Source organism: Herpailurus yagouaroundi, unplaced genomic scaffold (assembly GCF_014898765.1).
Source record: "Herpailurus yagouaroundi ecotype Mexico unplaced genomic scaffold, PumYag 28, whole genome shotgun sequence".
NCBI classification, from domain to species: Eukaryota; Metazoa; Chordata; class Mammalia; order Carnivora; family Felidae; genus Herpailurus; species Herpailurus yagouaroundi.
In genome coordinates, this window is record NW_024412376.1 from 132,759,643 (window position 1) to 132,774,751 (window position 15,109).

General features: G+C 41.6%; 1 protein-coding gene across 4 annotated transcripts in view; it reads left to right on the forward strand.

The window, feature by feature from the left end:
* ATP8A1 (ATPase phospholipid transporting 8A1) overlaps positions 1-15,109 on the forward strand; it is a 230,889-nt gene that overhangs the window by 20,181 nt on the left and 195,599 nt on the right. For 3 of the 4 annotated variants that reach the window (XM_040484719.1, XM_040484746.1, XM_040484727.1), the window contains exons 1-3: positions 1,121-1,199; positions 13,462-13,576; positions 14,820-14,919. In XM_040484719.1, coding sequence (XP_040340653.1) covers positions 1,136-1,199; positions 13,462-13,576; positions 14,820-14,919 — 279 coding nt within the window. In that variant the 5' untranslated portion in view covers positions 1,121-1,135. Of the gene's footprint in view, positions 1-1,120; positions 1,200-13,461; positions 13,577-14,819; positions 14,920-15,109 lie in introns of those variants that run through there. The other variant, XM_040484736.1, reaches the window with a different exon arrangement.

The window sequence follows — 15,109 nt, forward strand, 5'->3', positions numbered from 1 at the left end:
ATGATTGTTTATTTGTATTTTTTCCCCAGTATGTTTTCAGGGCTGGCTCATTCAGTTATATCTTACTAGGAATGCTTTGCTACCGAAGAGGTTGACTAGCTTGCCAGGATTTTTATCAATTCATAATGCTTTTCTCCATGTATAAAGTGATTAAAACTTGGTCATGTATTGGCACTGTATTTATGGTTCTCTGATGACCTCAGAATTTTCTTTAAAAAAATCGTTTTTAAAAGATAGCCCTGTAGAATTGCAGAGTGGGAGGGAGCTGTGCAACACAGTCCCTGACACAGCGGGCCTAGCAATTGGTTACCCAGTTCCTGCTTGAATACCTCTCAGTGTGAAAATAGACAGCCCATTCCATTCTCAGCCAAGTCTAATTCTTAGCAAGTGCTTTCTAGAACCTTCAGTTTATCCAAACTCCCAAAACCCTCTCCAATTCTGATTTTTTATGTCATTTGCACGTTTATTAGTAGTGCCATGTATGCCCTTATCCTGTCATTGGGATCCAGGCAGTCTGGCTCCAGAGCCCTCTTGAACTTATGTTTTTATTTTAACTGTCTCAAGGGATCCTTTTGTATCAGAGCATAGATTCATGGGACTCAGTCTTCGGGGTCACTCACTCTGGACAGTATTGTCCTGTGTTTTCCCCTCTGTAATGTACTTTATTTCAAAGATACTTTGTACCTTTGGCCTGCATGTGGCTTCAGGGTAGTGTGACCCCCTCCAGCCCCACTTTCTGTGACGGTCCCTGCTCAGTGCTGAGTCTGCCTGCCTATGTCTCTGGACCATAAGTCCATATTCCCAGGAGGGGATCTGATTGGCCCAGCTGGTCAGGTGCCCCTTGTTAACCCTGACACACCAGGCCAGGGTAGTAGGTCAGGAGAGGAGTAGAGGGGCAGGAATCAAGGGTATCTCAGGGTAAGCTCCTTCAGAAGGGCTTGAAGGCAGGGGGGAACCAAAGGAAATTTCCAGTGTGAGCCCTGTCTGAGGATGTTGGTCAACTAGTTGAGAATCTACATCGTTACATGATCATGAAACCTATATGTAGACTATGTTTGTAAACATAGTCTTTTCTGTTTAGAGCACTGGGACAGCTGTTTCTTGCCTTCAACTTCTATAACCTCTCGCATTCACCATGGTGTCTTCTATGATGAGTGACAATCCACGTAATGATTCTGCAGGTTCTCATAGCTCTGCAGGTTTGAAAGTGTGTGTGTGTATGTAGATGCAGGCCTAGATATGCTGTCAGATATGAGTTCATTTAGAGCAGCTAGGTGCGGGCTTTTCTTTTTTTAGCAAGCCTCTACCTTCTTTTGTGCCTCATTCCTCCAACTAATGTTTGTTCCAGCTTTTCTAAGAAAGTCTTAAGTTGATCACCCTTGATGGAGAATGAAGTAGGAAAAGTAGGAGTTGAGAAGCGCTGTTATTTCTTTTATTTTCTGTTAACATTATACCATCAGTTGCAGGCGACACACCTGTCCCAGCAATTCCTTGTACTCCACATGGAAGGCAAGAAAACATTTAGTAGTCTCTAACATTTTTTTTAATATTTATTTTTATTTTTGAGAGAGAGAGAGAGAGAGAGAGAGAGAAATACATGGGGGAGGGGCCGAGGGAGAGGGGGAAGCACCGAATCCGAAGCAGGCTTCAGGCTCTGAGCTGTCAGCACAGAGCCCAACATAGCACTTGAACTCACAAACCTTGAGATGGTGACCTGAGCCGAAGTCAGACGCTTAACGGACTGAGCCACCCAGTTGCCCCAGTGTAACATTTTTAAAAACACCTTTCCTTTGTTCTCAGATGTCTGTGCATCTGTTATTATTCGCTCTTGAACTTGTGAGCCGATTTCCAACCTTTTCCGTGATCTTGTTTATGTTTTACTGGTGCAGTGGCACTGCTCTCTTTGAATACACCTCCCTTTCCCCTGTGTCAGGACTTCCACAGTCAGTCAGCATGTTGCTTTAGACAGCCTTCCAGACTTCTGTCCTTTTTGCTCGATGATAACTTAAAATGTGTCCTCCCAAAGTCTAGAATACATACGTGTCTGGTTTAGCCTGGTATTCCCCTTTTTTGCCTGTCAAAAGCTCTTTGGTACAGTTATGTTTTCTACAGTTTCAGTTCTGTTTTATCACTTTTGCACTGATTAGAGTCCAGTCCATGGTGGCAATTCCTCATCTTGTGTCTGTACCTTCTCAGAGATGAATTTGAATGCGAGACAAGTCAATGGTGCTTTTAGCTAATTGAGACCTCGAGGAGATGCCTGGTGGATGTCTGGCAGTTGAAACCCCTCACTGCTAGTGCAGTCTGTTTCTGTGCCAAGTTTTAAGTCCATATCTAATATATATATTCTTGGGAACGTACCATTTATTGCTTTTATCTGACCAAGTGATCTATGGGCTGTTCTCAAGGAGGTATCATTAAATTCCTTCCATCTTTTATTGTTCTTCCTTTCCTGTTAAGCATGATTTAGCATTAATAAAAATGTTCGTTATTATTTCTAACAATTCAGCATGCCCAAGATGATTATTTTCCAAGGTTAACATGCAAGGCTGACGGCCAAGGAAATTGGGTGCTTACTATGTGTGAGGTTCAACACTAGGTAGGCCCTAGATTTTCATGTGATACTGCTTAAGGAAAGCCTTTCTTCCTGATGTCAGGAATACTTATTTTAGCGTCCACCTCTTAGAATTGATAGTACTACTTTTGGAGTTTGCTGCAATTCAGCATGAGTTCAGGAAATAGCCTTTTTTTTTTTCCTATTCTAGATAAGAAATGTTGTCTATGTGGTTTCACGCTTATTTATTTTTAGATCAGTTCCCACAAAGACACTTAAAGAAAAATATCTTTACCATTTATTGTATGACAGGTCCTGATAGAAGAATATATTAGTGGGTATCAAGACAGGCAAAAAAACTGTAAACTACTGGGAATTTTTGGATGCCTGATATTAAAATAGAAAATTTAGTGAACATTTATTACATGCAAGAAAATTTCCTGATGTGTTCTTCGTTTCTTCCTGATATTAGAGTAACATACCAGACAGTTACTTTCATGTGCCCTTATGCCTGTCCTGTCTCAGTGCCTAAGTTCGGTTTATCTGTAACATCTATTATTCTCAGCTGCTGTAATGTAGCAGTATTCTTACACAGAGAGTTGTGACACTGAGGCTTTTCTTTCCAGGAAGCAGCTTTATTCATGCCGGCACTGTTCAGTTGGGTTTGTACCCGAAGAAGTGAGCCCCGAACACCACATGGCATAGTTTTTTTTTATACATTTTCTATTTCTTTGTCTCCCATATATGGTAACACACAAACATGCAGTCTGATTAAGTGGTCTCATGTTACAAGGTCATGAGGGATGTTGTCACATACTGGTATAGGCAGGTTGCCTTAAGGTTTTGTTTGTTTGTTTCCATTCCTTAGTGAGGGGACCCTACCACAATATACCTAAACTATAGGTCAAAAGATTAATATTGGAGTGATCAAAAGACCACTTTATATTCAAAACTTTTGTAGGTGATACTTCAAAGAGGAATGGTCAGAGAGGGTGCTTTCACATCTAAGTAGCATCTAACAAGACCATGAGGGTAGGAGAGATTTATGGTTGGAAAAACTATCGATATGAAACAGGGAAAGTAGAGGAGAAATAGAGTTAGAAGTAGGGTCAAGCTTATTTGTTGAATGAATGAATACCTCCATTAGTGTTAAAGCTTTAGAGCTAGGTTGTACTTTAATCAATTTCCCTGTATTGTCCTGCTATGGTACTCACTGGCTCGGACCATGAGCAGTTCTCCATTAGAAGTAGTTCCCTTATCTTCATCATTTTGAGAAAATTATTTAAAACCCTTACAAAAGAGTTCACTCCTTTTTTTAAAGACTGAAAGCAACCCATTTTTGAAGCAGATAACCGTATTTTACATCATTGGAGTAAGTGGATGTCCTTTGTTACAACATTTTGTTGTAACTCAGTTGGGCTTGAGGGTAATGAGCTACCATTTGCATGAATGAGAAAAAAAAGGAGGGGAAGTTAGGAAAGCGAGGGATGTGGAAAGCTTTTTGACTGTAGTGCAAATTCTTTAGGGTGAGAACCCATAGTTATCCCAGAACATGCAGGACTCAGGGCTTGGTTAGGACAGCTGTTAATATCAGAGGAGATCTGCTCTAGCAAGTAGGGCCAGTGGGGGAAGGTTCTAGGCAGCCTGGTGATTTTGTGGGCAGGGAAGTTGCATTATGGTTGCAGGTCACTATTCCATGCAGAGCAGGAAAGTCAGCTGGTGATTGGTGGCCTGGGCCACATATGGTGTCAGTGGTCTGCATTAGATGGACATTGGGAGAAAACTTCCAGCAGAGGACTGAAATGCTTCTGCTAAAATTCCATAGTATGGAAGCTGAGCATATTCATGAAGTAGGTAAGAATAGTTCCCAGAATCAAATGAAAAGCTTTATAAGAAAGCCAAGGATGCTCCAAGGCAGTTTGACTAATAGATGGATAGCTCAGATCAGTCTTATGTGTGCTCAACCTTTCCATACATCCAGATTGCACATTGACCATTTCTAGTCGACCATGGGCCATGTGCCCACCTTTAAGTCAAAAAGGGGAACACTAACTTGTTGCAGCAGACCCTAAAGACTGCCAGCAGTTGTGCAAGAAGAGTTCTCCAAAGAAAACCAAGGATTTTTCAGGAGAAGCAGATGCTGAGCTGAAATGAGCAGCAGATGTCCACTGCACTGAGCCTAAATCAGCAGTCAGGTATAAATCAACAGGAAGGTATATTGCTGCAATTGAAAATTGCATTTCCCTTCTGGCTATTGCAGCCATGATCTAGAAATTTGAGACAGATTGCTAAATAATTTCCATTTTCCATACTTTTAAAGGTGTTTGATTTCTTCAATGCCATCTTTGAAAATGTAGCGTGTGAGTCTTAACCTCTAAAGCACCCCGTTCCTTGTTCCCAGCGCCGTGGTTTTTCTTCCCTTTGTTCTTTCTCTCAGCAGCTGCTGCCAAGCTCACAATCGAACATTTGAAATCGCTCTTCTGCTCCAACAGCACAGCATATGGGATTTCAAATCTCTTTTGTACCTCTAGTAACTGCTTCTATGTTTCTAATAAACTATATATATAGTAAGATACCATTAAAAACAAAATAAATACAAGCCTGTAAATTATATTTAGCCAAAGATTGCTTTGTTCCAGAAACTTGAGCCAAAAACAAAGCAAAACTACTATTACATGATGACTTCTAATTGTTATTTTTCTCACAGGATAAAAACATACTAAAATTTTGGAAAGGATGATGCTCATGGTTTCCCAATAAGTAGCCCCTAACTTTAATTACACCTAAGTTTTGTAGTTGTGCCTCTAAAGTCTCTGGCCAGTTTTTCAGTTCATATTCTTTTATTAGATCCAATGACTGTTGCAAGCAAGACTGTTTGTCTGATGACCTCATTTTGTGTCAAAAACCATGAGCAATTAACATGACCTCTTTAATGTCTAATATTTGAGGCCACTGAGCAAAAGGATATACAATTGGACTCTCCGGAATATGTTAGGAGATAACGTAATAGGTAACTCTGATTCCAGTTTTAGCCTTACTTATAACTGCAATAAACTTGAGACTACAGAAACTCAGTGGTGCTATAACCATATTACCAGGCAACAGAATGATTTTGTATTTTGTTCTTTTCTCCCTCCTACCTACCCACCCTTGCTTTTCTGTTGCATAACCCCCCACACAGATGACAATTTGGGGGAAAACATTTACTTACTTAATATTAATTTATAAAATCATAGGGTAAAATGCATTATTTTGCTATCTAGACTTAGACACTGGTCACAATTTTCATTATAATTTATCCACAAATTTTAAAAATGTTAATACCAGGGTGCCTGGGTGGCTCAGTCGGTTAAGCGTCCAACTTCGGTTCAGGTCATGATCTCACGGTTCCTGAGTTCTAGCCCCGCATCAGGCTCTGTGCTGACAGCTTGAGCCTGGAGCCTACTTCGGATTCTGTGTCTCCCCCTCTCTCTGTCCCTCCTTAACTTGTGCTCTGTCTCTCACTCATTCTTAAAAAAAAAATAAACATTAAAATTTTTTTTAAATATTAGTACCTACATTAATGTCCTTAAAACTTGTTTTTCTCATTTCAAGTATTTTGAAAGGGTGATTAATTTTATAATATCTGGATATAGGATGGGCTGACAGGAAATGTATGAGTGATAAGGTTGTGCTACATTGTGCTAACATAATGTCATTTAATTCTCTTAATAACTGTTTTATGCATGAGGAACCTGAGGCTCAGAACACAAAATAATTTGTGGTGTTCTGTACAAATTTGTATACAGATCTGACCATAAAGCCTATTCCTTTTCCCCACAGTCTGCCTCTCTGATTATAGTAATAAAAATAATAGCTAGAATTGTTGTATGAGCATGAGGAGCTAGGCACTATCCCAAGTACTTTTACACATGCATTATTTCATTTATTCCCCCATAAAAACCTATGAAACAAAGTTGGCAGCTAGAGTTAAGTAATTTGCTTAAGACAACCCTAGCTCGGGGCACCTGGTGGCTCAGGTCATGATCTCGTGGGTCAGGAGTTCAAGCCCCGCATCAGGCTCTGTACTGATAGCTCAGGGCCTGGAGCCTGCTTCGGATTCTGTGTGTGTGTGTGTGTCTCTCCCTGCCCCTTCCCTGCTTGCATCCCCCCTCCCCATAAAGAAAGAAAGAAAGAAAGAAAGAAAGAAAGAGAAAGAAAGAAAGAAAGAAAGGAAGAAAGCAAGCTTTTTAAAAGATGACCCTAGCTCATAACTGATGGACCTGAACTGTATCTCTCACTCCATGGTCTGTGTTCCCAGTTATGATTCTTTAATGCCTTCCTTGAGTATACCATTGGTTTCAGTATTATCAATTGGTATGTTGTATAAAGAAAATGATGCATGATTTTTAAGGATAGGAGTGTTTGTACGGAGAATTCTGTTAAGGGGTTGATCATTTGTTGCATTTGTTATTTTTGTTTGTTTGAGGGATAGTGCAAGCAGAGGAGGGGCAGGGAGAGAGGGGGACACAGGATCCGAAGCAGGCCCCACACTGACGCAGTGAGCCCGACACAGGGCTCAAACTCATGAACCGTGAGATTATGACCAGAGCCAAAGTTGGACGCTCAACCAACTGAGCTACCCAGGCACCCCAGTTTTGTTGCATTTAAAATCCTAAATGTCTCCCTCATCTTGGGCTTTAGCTTCAGACAGTGTGTATATGTGGCATCATACAGGGGTACGATGGTAATGTGTGCTGTGGAGAGGCTGTAAGGGTCAGAGCAGCTCCACCTCCAAAAAAAAATGTGTATGCATCCATTTCATCTCCTGTCATCGCTATGGCACGCAGGCCCCATCATCTTTTACCTGAATTGGCCCAGTAGCCTCGAAACAATCTTCCTGCCTACAACTTTTCAGTGGATTCCTACCACATTAAGAATATATATTCAGGTTTCTTACTGTTTTCCAATCTGGCCCTGCCTCTCCTTATTTGATGCCTTCCTATTCACTGTTACTTATCCTTATGTACCTGGAAATGCCAACCTTATTCTTGTCTTTAAGGCTCTTCCCCAGCTGGGTTTACCCAGCTCTTCCCCAGCTGGGTCATAAGTGGGTGCCAGGTAGTTGCTGCCAATAGATGATAGTCACTACTTACCTTTTCAAACACGGGCCGCATCCTGCTCTTCCCCAGCTGGGTTTACCCTGTCCCTTATTTAATTCCTGGTTGAGGTCCCTCCTCAGCCTCTCCTTGGGGAGGCCTTCCCTTACCACTCAGTATAAAGCCACAGTAGTGATAGTGGTAACAACAGCAACAATGAGAACAGCTAACGTTTAGTGAGCTTTTACTATATACCAGGCATTGTTTTCTGTATTTATTAGCTCATGGGGGCCTCATGACCCCTCATGACCTACCTTTGAAGTAGACGCTATGATCATCTCCATCATAAGATGATGAAACTGAAGCAGAGAGGGTTCCGTCAATCACTCTGTCAATCACTTGGTTTATTTTCTTCATCACACTTACCATGATCTATATTTATCTTGCTCTACTCTAGAAAGCCAGTTCCTGAGAGAAGGGACTGTGTCTTATTTTCTGCTGTTCCTGAAGCTTTTTGCTGGGACATAGTAGGCACTTAGGCTGAAATATGTTGAGTGAATGCATGAATGAATGAACAAATGAACGAACACATGATCAGTCTTATTGGGGCATGATATTTGTGGTGAGAAATAGAAAATTTCAAAGATGATACTTCGGCTCTAATTGTATGAAAAAGACTCAAAGCTCTTCACTTTAATATCTGTTAGACATTTTTCTTCTCTGTCGCATTATATTGTGTGCATACAAGCATGTGACCATGAATCTGGGCAGAGGAAGAAAGACTATATGTGAATATACTAATTAACCCAGTAGTCACTGGTCATAAGTGGGTGCCAGATAGTTGCTGGCAATAGATGATAGTCACTACTTACCTTTTCAAACACGGACCGCAGTCTGACTTTGTAACTGAGTTCTGCTGCAGGCCGTGTAAGGCAGCTGTTGCTGTGAATCATCTGGCTGAAGTAGGGAATTGTTTGTTTTGTTTTCAAATTTCATTGCTCTTCTGAACAAATGATGTATTGACTTTTTTCTCCCTGGTTCCTGGCAAATACTAATCTCATAAGACTTTGGAGATGAAAAAGAACTTCAGATCCTTAGCCTACCTTCCTCATTTTTACAAGGGGAGAGAAATAACCCCCAGGGATTACATGGTTTTCACAGGGTCACATAAGTACTCAGTGGAAGAACCACAGCTTGCCTCACAACCACCAAGTGGGTTTCATGATCAAATACCGTTAGGGGAAGATGAACGCTTGTTCACTTCAGGGCCATGATTAGAATGCTGACTCATCAGCACCTTCTGTTTACTCGGTAATGAAAATTATTGCTGAAAGCCGAAATGGTCACCAGGAGGATGTTGCTTCTATATCCCTCTTTAGTAATACAAGGTAGTATCTTCTTGTAGCACATTCAGTGGCTAAAAGTGGTATGTGACTCTTTGCTTCCCTATATTGAAACTCTTGGTCCTTCAGAAGTCTAGAAATAGCATTTGGTTCTGTTATAACTAAGAATGCAGAAATGAGTCTGGTAAAATCCCTGGTTTGTGAAGTAATTTTATCATTTAAATACTAACTTTGCATTAATTGAAATAGTTAAAAACAATTCGGAAAACAAAAGTGCTTTTCTGCTGGGGAAATAATAAGCAGGATATGACACTACATATAGAATTTTCACTGTACCTGGAATTCTGAATTACTGAATCATTGCCTATTCTTTCTTGCATAAATAGGGAAAAGTATCCTCCTTATTCATTTCCACAAAAGCTAGTGCAGAATAGTTTATTTTAGGAGACTGGTTTCCTTCTGATTGGTTTTAAGACATTACGGACATTGGAGGGTGCAATGTTGAAAGAAACTAATGTGGTTCAGAAGGCACCGTTGAGACTTGCTTCATATCTGTTCCTTATAGTGCTGTGTGTGACTGTGCCTGCCAGGGTTCGCCCTGTAGCACTTTTAGTTTAGGAAGAGTAATGATGCTATTAGCAGATGTCAAATGCCTGAGTGAACACTGAGGACACAGGGGTGACTAGGGGCGGTTTTCCTGGAATATTCAAGATATGTTGAAGGAGTGTGGATCTGGTGTCACTATCATTAATTTCTGTGTCTGTACTTGGGACCATATTGAGATGCCCCCCTGCCCCCGCTCCCCCAAGAACTTGAAAATGCAGGAAATGAGCTTGCTTTCTTATTTTTTTTGTAAGCTCAACTCATGATAGGAGCAGACTCGCCTGCAAGAGAGACAGATCTGTTCCTAGTAAGGTTTGATGGTAAAAATCCCATTCACAGATTAAATGTCAATTTCAACTTGGAGAAGGAGATGGTCAGGAAAGAGGTGAGTCGGGGAGTTAAACATTGGTAGCACCCTTCTCAGCTCTGTGGAGGGACAGAGAATTAGTTGTGTGCAACAGATTTGAAGCACAGCCCCATTGCCAGGTATCCCAACAGACTTTGAAGATTTGGGCTCTACGGGTGCGTCTACCCCTGTTGTGAGATTGGGTGCGTCAGGCTGTGCTAGCCCGATGCTGTTAGACTCTTGTCATCTACCAGTGGGTTAATTGATCGGATGTTGAGAGATTGATATGTTACCCATATGTCCAGACCTAACCTGCTTATTTCTATAATGTAAGATGAGAGTTCCTTGAAGATTCTAAGTATAACAGTGACAGACTTTCCCATTCCAGTTTAGTAAGAATACCAGCCTTTCTCCCAGATGCCTTCATGGATTATTCCTGAGGACCTGTGAGGCTAGGCACATGCACTGAGATATTCCTGAGAGTTCCTGAGGTCCCTGTGTCTACTTACTGCTGGCTTGCTGCCACCTGCAAGGAGTAACTAGGGATTCTGGGCCAAATGCTAGGTGGTACTTGTGACACCTGGCTTTCGACATCCTGGGAACGGGCTTCAGGTGCCTGTGGGGGTCTCTCTATCACTGCTGATGGAAGAGCTTGCGTGGCTGAGCTCCCTGGAGCCCTGAAGAGACAGGACAGGGTGACTGGCAGCTCCCATTGGCAGAGTGCCTGGCTCCCTGCTTTCTGTGCAGCTCTCCCTCCCTCCTTCAGTATCACACCTGCGCAGGGCATCCCACTGCCTGAGCCCCAAGGGTTCATGACCTGATCACCTGCCAAAGGTCCCACCTCCTAATGCCATCAATTTGGGATTACCTGCCTACATATGAATCTGGGGGAGATGCCAATGTCCAGTCTATAGCAATCCATATATAAAATTTTGATTATATAAAACCAGGGGGGAAACCTGTATCTAAAACGTGGTATGGTGAAAGAGAGTTATTAACCATGCGAGCAGAGGCAAAGCTGCCTGTGTGCTTCATTCAGACTGTAAAATGGATATGACAGCACTCACTTGGGAGCCATGTGGCCTCCAGAGTGACCATCCTCACTCTGCGCCTCTCTACTTGGAAAGCTTTCAGTGGCTCGCTGCCAACCAGAGGATGCGTTCCAGACTTCTTCGCCAGCATGAGAGGTCTCCCGAGATCTGCCCGTGTGCTTTTTCAGCACATCGCACTGCCTTTACCTTGCCCTTTGTCTATGCTTCAGCTCTGTTGCGTCCTCTGCACACAACTGCGTCCCCATACTCATGTTGCCCACCTCTGTAGAAAGCCTAAGTGATTTTCTGGTTTCATATAGCAACAGACCCCACAGGCAAGCTTTTCTTATACATTTTGTTACCAGCACTTGGCTGCCATTAGTTCTTTATCAATGGGTGGAGAAGCATTTACTTGCCCTCAAAAAAAAAAAAAGAAAAGAAAAGGCCAAGTAACCACTCCTTTGTCATTTGGTGTTTATTCAGCAAACATTTATCGAGTACCTGCTGTTGGTTGGTACTGGTGTTCCAATGATGAGTAACACACCCTCTGGGTGTGGCCTCTGGGAGTTCCCATTCTGGGAAGGAGAGACAGACTCAGAAGCAGGCAGTAACAAAATCTTCTGATTTGGGTGTTTTGCTGGGGACTGGGAAGTGCAGAGGGCTATGGGAATACAGAGAAGAAACACTGACTTAGCATCTTAGAGTACTTCAGAAGAAACCCTGTCAGCAGGTTTTATAGGAGGAGTTGGAATTGCCTGAATAAAAAGAGAAGAAAACTGGGTTTTTAATAGAATACTGTTGGTGGCTCTTTCTAGGAAAGGAGTAAGGACTGATTTAATCTAGTCTCAGTTAATTCTTACTAGAAGGTAAAAGAAGCAGTTTAATGTTTTATGTTCTTTTAGAACTTCTATGTATTTTTTTTAATGTTTATTTATTTTTGAGAGAGAGAGAGAGAGAGAGCACGTGCAGGGGAGGGGCAGAGAGAGAAGGAGTCACAGAATCTGAACCAGGCTCCAGGTTGTGAGCTGTCAGCACAGAGCCCGACATGGAGCTCACTTTCATGAACCATGAGAACATGACCTGAGCTAATGTCAGATGCTCAACTGACTGAGCCATCCCGGTACCCTGAGAATTTGTATGTATTTTTAAAGTGTTGTCAACTTTGCGATAAGACGTTACCCAGTTGAAATTGCTTGAATCTGTTGCATTGTTAGAATGATCCTGAGGGACACCTAGGTGGCTCAGTCCATTAAGTGTCTGACTTTTGATTTCAGCTCAGGTGAGGATCTCATGGTTTGTGAGATCGAGCCCTGAGTTGGACTCTGCACTGTGGAGTCTGCTTAGGACTCTCTCTCCCCCTCTCTCTCTGCCTTTCCCCCACTTGTTCCATCCCTCTTTTTCTGTCTCTCTCTATCTCTCTTTCTGTCTCTCAAAATAAATAAACAGGGGCACCTGGGTAGCTCAGTCGGTTAAATGGACGACTTTGGCTCAGGTCATGATCTCACTGTTTGTGATTTCGAGCCCCGCCATCAGACTCTTTGCTGCCAGCCTGGAGCCTGCTTCAGATTCTGTATCTTCCTCTCTCTGCCCCTCCCCTACTCACACTCTGCCTCTCAAAAATAAATAAACATTAAAAAAAATTTTTTAGGGGTGCCTACGTGGTTCAGTCAGTTAAGCATCCGACTTCAGCTCAGGTCATGATGATCTCACTGTCCATGAGTTCAAGCCCTGCATCAGGCTCTATGCTGACAGCTCAGAGCCTGGAGCCTGCTTCAGATTCTGTGTTTCCCTCTCTTTCTGCCCCTCCCCTGCTCGCACTCTGTCTCTCTCTCTCAAAAATAAACACTAAAAAACAAAAAACATTAAAAAAAAAGAAACATAAAAAGAAGGAATGACGCTGAGATGACTTGAAATGGTCTTAAGAAATTTGAAGCTCATTATGAACATAAATTGCAGTTAGTGGAAAGATTAAGATGATTACAGTGAGTTGTGGTCATATCAGAACATGGTGGTTGCCTCTATAAACCTTAATGTTTATCTTGTTTCTGTCTTCACCCAAAAAGGAAAAAAAAAAAAAATCCCAGAGAGGTATTAAATATGTATACTTAAGTTCTTTAAATGTATTTTGAATTGCCTCTGTCTTGTTCTTCTTCTCTAAAACTGTAAAGTCAACTAGTTTAAAATGTTTTGTTACTTTTGGATGGATTCTTACATAACAGAAGGAAACAAGTTGAACATTTATGGGGGAACAATGAGTAAAAATTTGCATAATTTGCAAAGATTTTAAAATGGGTCAGTTTTTATGACTATTAAATGCTGACTTTTAGTTGAAATATTAGATGTGGGTATTTTCCTTTTCTATTATGAAGGAAACAAGAACACCAATCAGGGAGAAGCTTCTAGCTCTGAACAAATTTTAGAATCTCAAGTAGTTATGAAGTATGTTGTTGTCTGGATGATAAAATGAAACGTTTCTTATTGAATCAAAAGACTGTCTCTCTTCAAGGTTATGAGAAGACAGATGATGTTTCAGAGAAGACTTCACTGGCTGACCAGGAGGAAATACGGACTATATTCATCAACCAGCCCCAGCTGACAAAATTCTGCAATAACCAAGTCAGGTAGGAACTGCCAGAGATGGCTTGTCAGGCCAGCCATCACAGCGACACCCGATAGGCCATCTCTCCTCTCTGGCCGAAACAGAAATGCTCACCAAGAGCTTTCGGTGAAATCGGTTCATATTTGAGAACTTACTGGAGGCAGTGCGAATTTGCTGTTTTCTTCATCCTCTAGTCAATAAGGAGATATTAATAAGAATCTGGAAGCTGGAAGCAGGTAAACAGAAAGGGTAAACAGCCATACCCTACCAACTGTACCAGTTCTGTGTATAGTGTCTGCATGGCGAAAGCTGCTCATGGGTAAATGCCTTTGTCGTAAAGCTGTTACAAGAAGGAGTGGTTATTGTTAGTCAGTCATTTGGCTAACAAAATTTAAGATTTGGTAAGAGGCCTTTGCAGTCCCTCACCAAGAACTCCTTTTGGTTAAATAGTCTTTAAATTCTGGCTTTTGATAGCTGTGAAGATTGAGTATGGTGCTGAGGAATGGAGGGCTGTTGCATTCCTGTGCTGGTACGTTTGCCTTCCAACAACAGCATAAAAATTATCACCGTTGTAAACACTGTTCACTGAGTGGCCTCTGGATGGAGTGAGCACCCCGTTACCCCTCTCATGAGCCCAGTGTTTCTCCAGTGGCCAAATTCCTGGATTTGAGAAATAACCATTTAATATTAATAATTACAGGGGCGCCTGTGTGGCTCAGTCGGTTAAGTGTCCGACTTCGGCTCAGGTCACGATCTCAAGGCTCAAGCCCCACGGTGGGCTCTATGCTGACAGCTCCGAGTCTGGAACCTGCTTTGGATTCTGTGTCTCCCTCTCTCTCTGCTCCTCTCCCACTCACACTCTGTCTCTGTCTGTCTCTCTCTCAAAAATAAGTAATACTAAAAGAAAAAGTTTCTGGCCTTGCTCAAATTCCTGATTTTTTGGTAAGATTTTATTTTTTATTAGTGTATTATATACTCTCCTAACTAAAGTTGCTTTTCTTTGTAAGCTACTCCTAGTATGTTAAAAAGGATGATCGGCCAAAGAGAACAAAAGAGATTATGCAGAAAATTAAACTCTTACCACTTAATTAGATAAGTCTTTTCATTTACTTTCATCTAGGTTAATGACCATTTGCAGTATTCTCCCAAGTTGAAATAGAGGGCAGCTGTCCATCTCATTTTTTATATGATGGTAATAGAATTTTGTAAATGTGGGTGCTAATTATGGATTAATTTTTTATGCTACCTTTCATTTTGTTTTCTAGCACTGCGAAATACAACATAATCACCTTCCTTCCAAGATTTCTCTACTCTCAGTTCAGAAGAGCTGCTAACTCATTTTTTCTCTTTATTGCACTGCTGCAGGTAAAGTCATGTCATAAAACTTTAGTTCAAAGCCAAATGTTCAGATATTAATAAATGTTTTTGTTAAGCCCATGACCCATCTCCTGAAGCGCATCTAAAACACAGAGAGACAAGCTGGCTGGGGTGGACATTTCCAACTCCTGCTGCAGGCGATATCAGAATTCCACTACTTCTTCAAGCCTTTTGATTC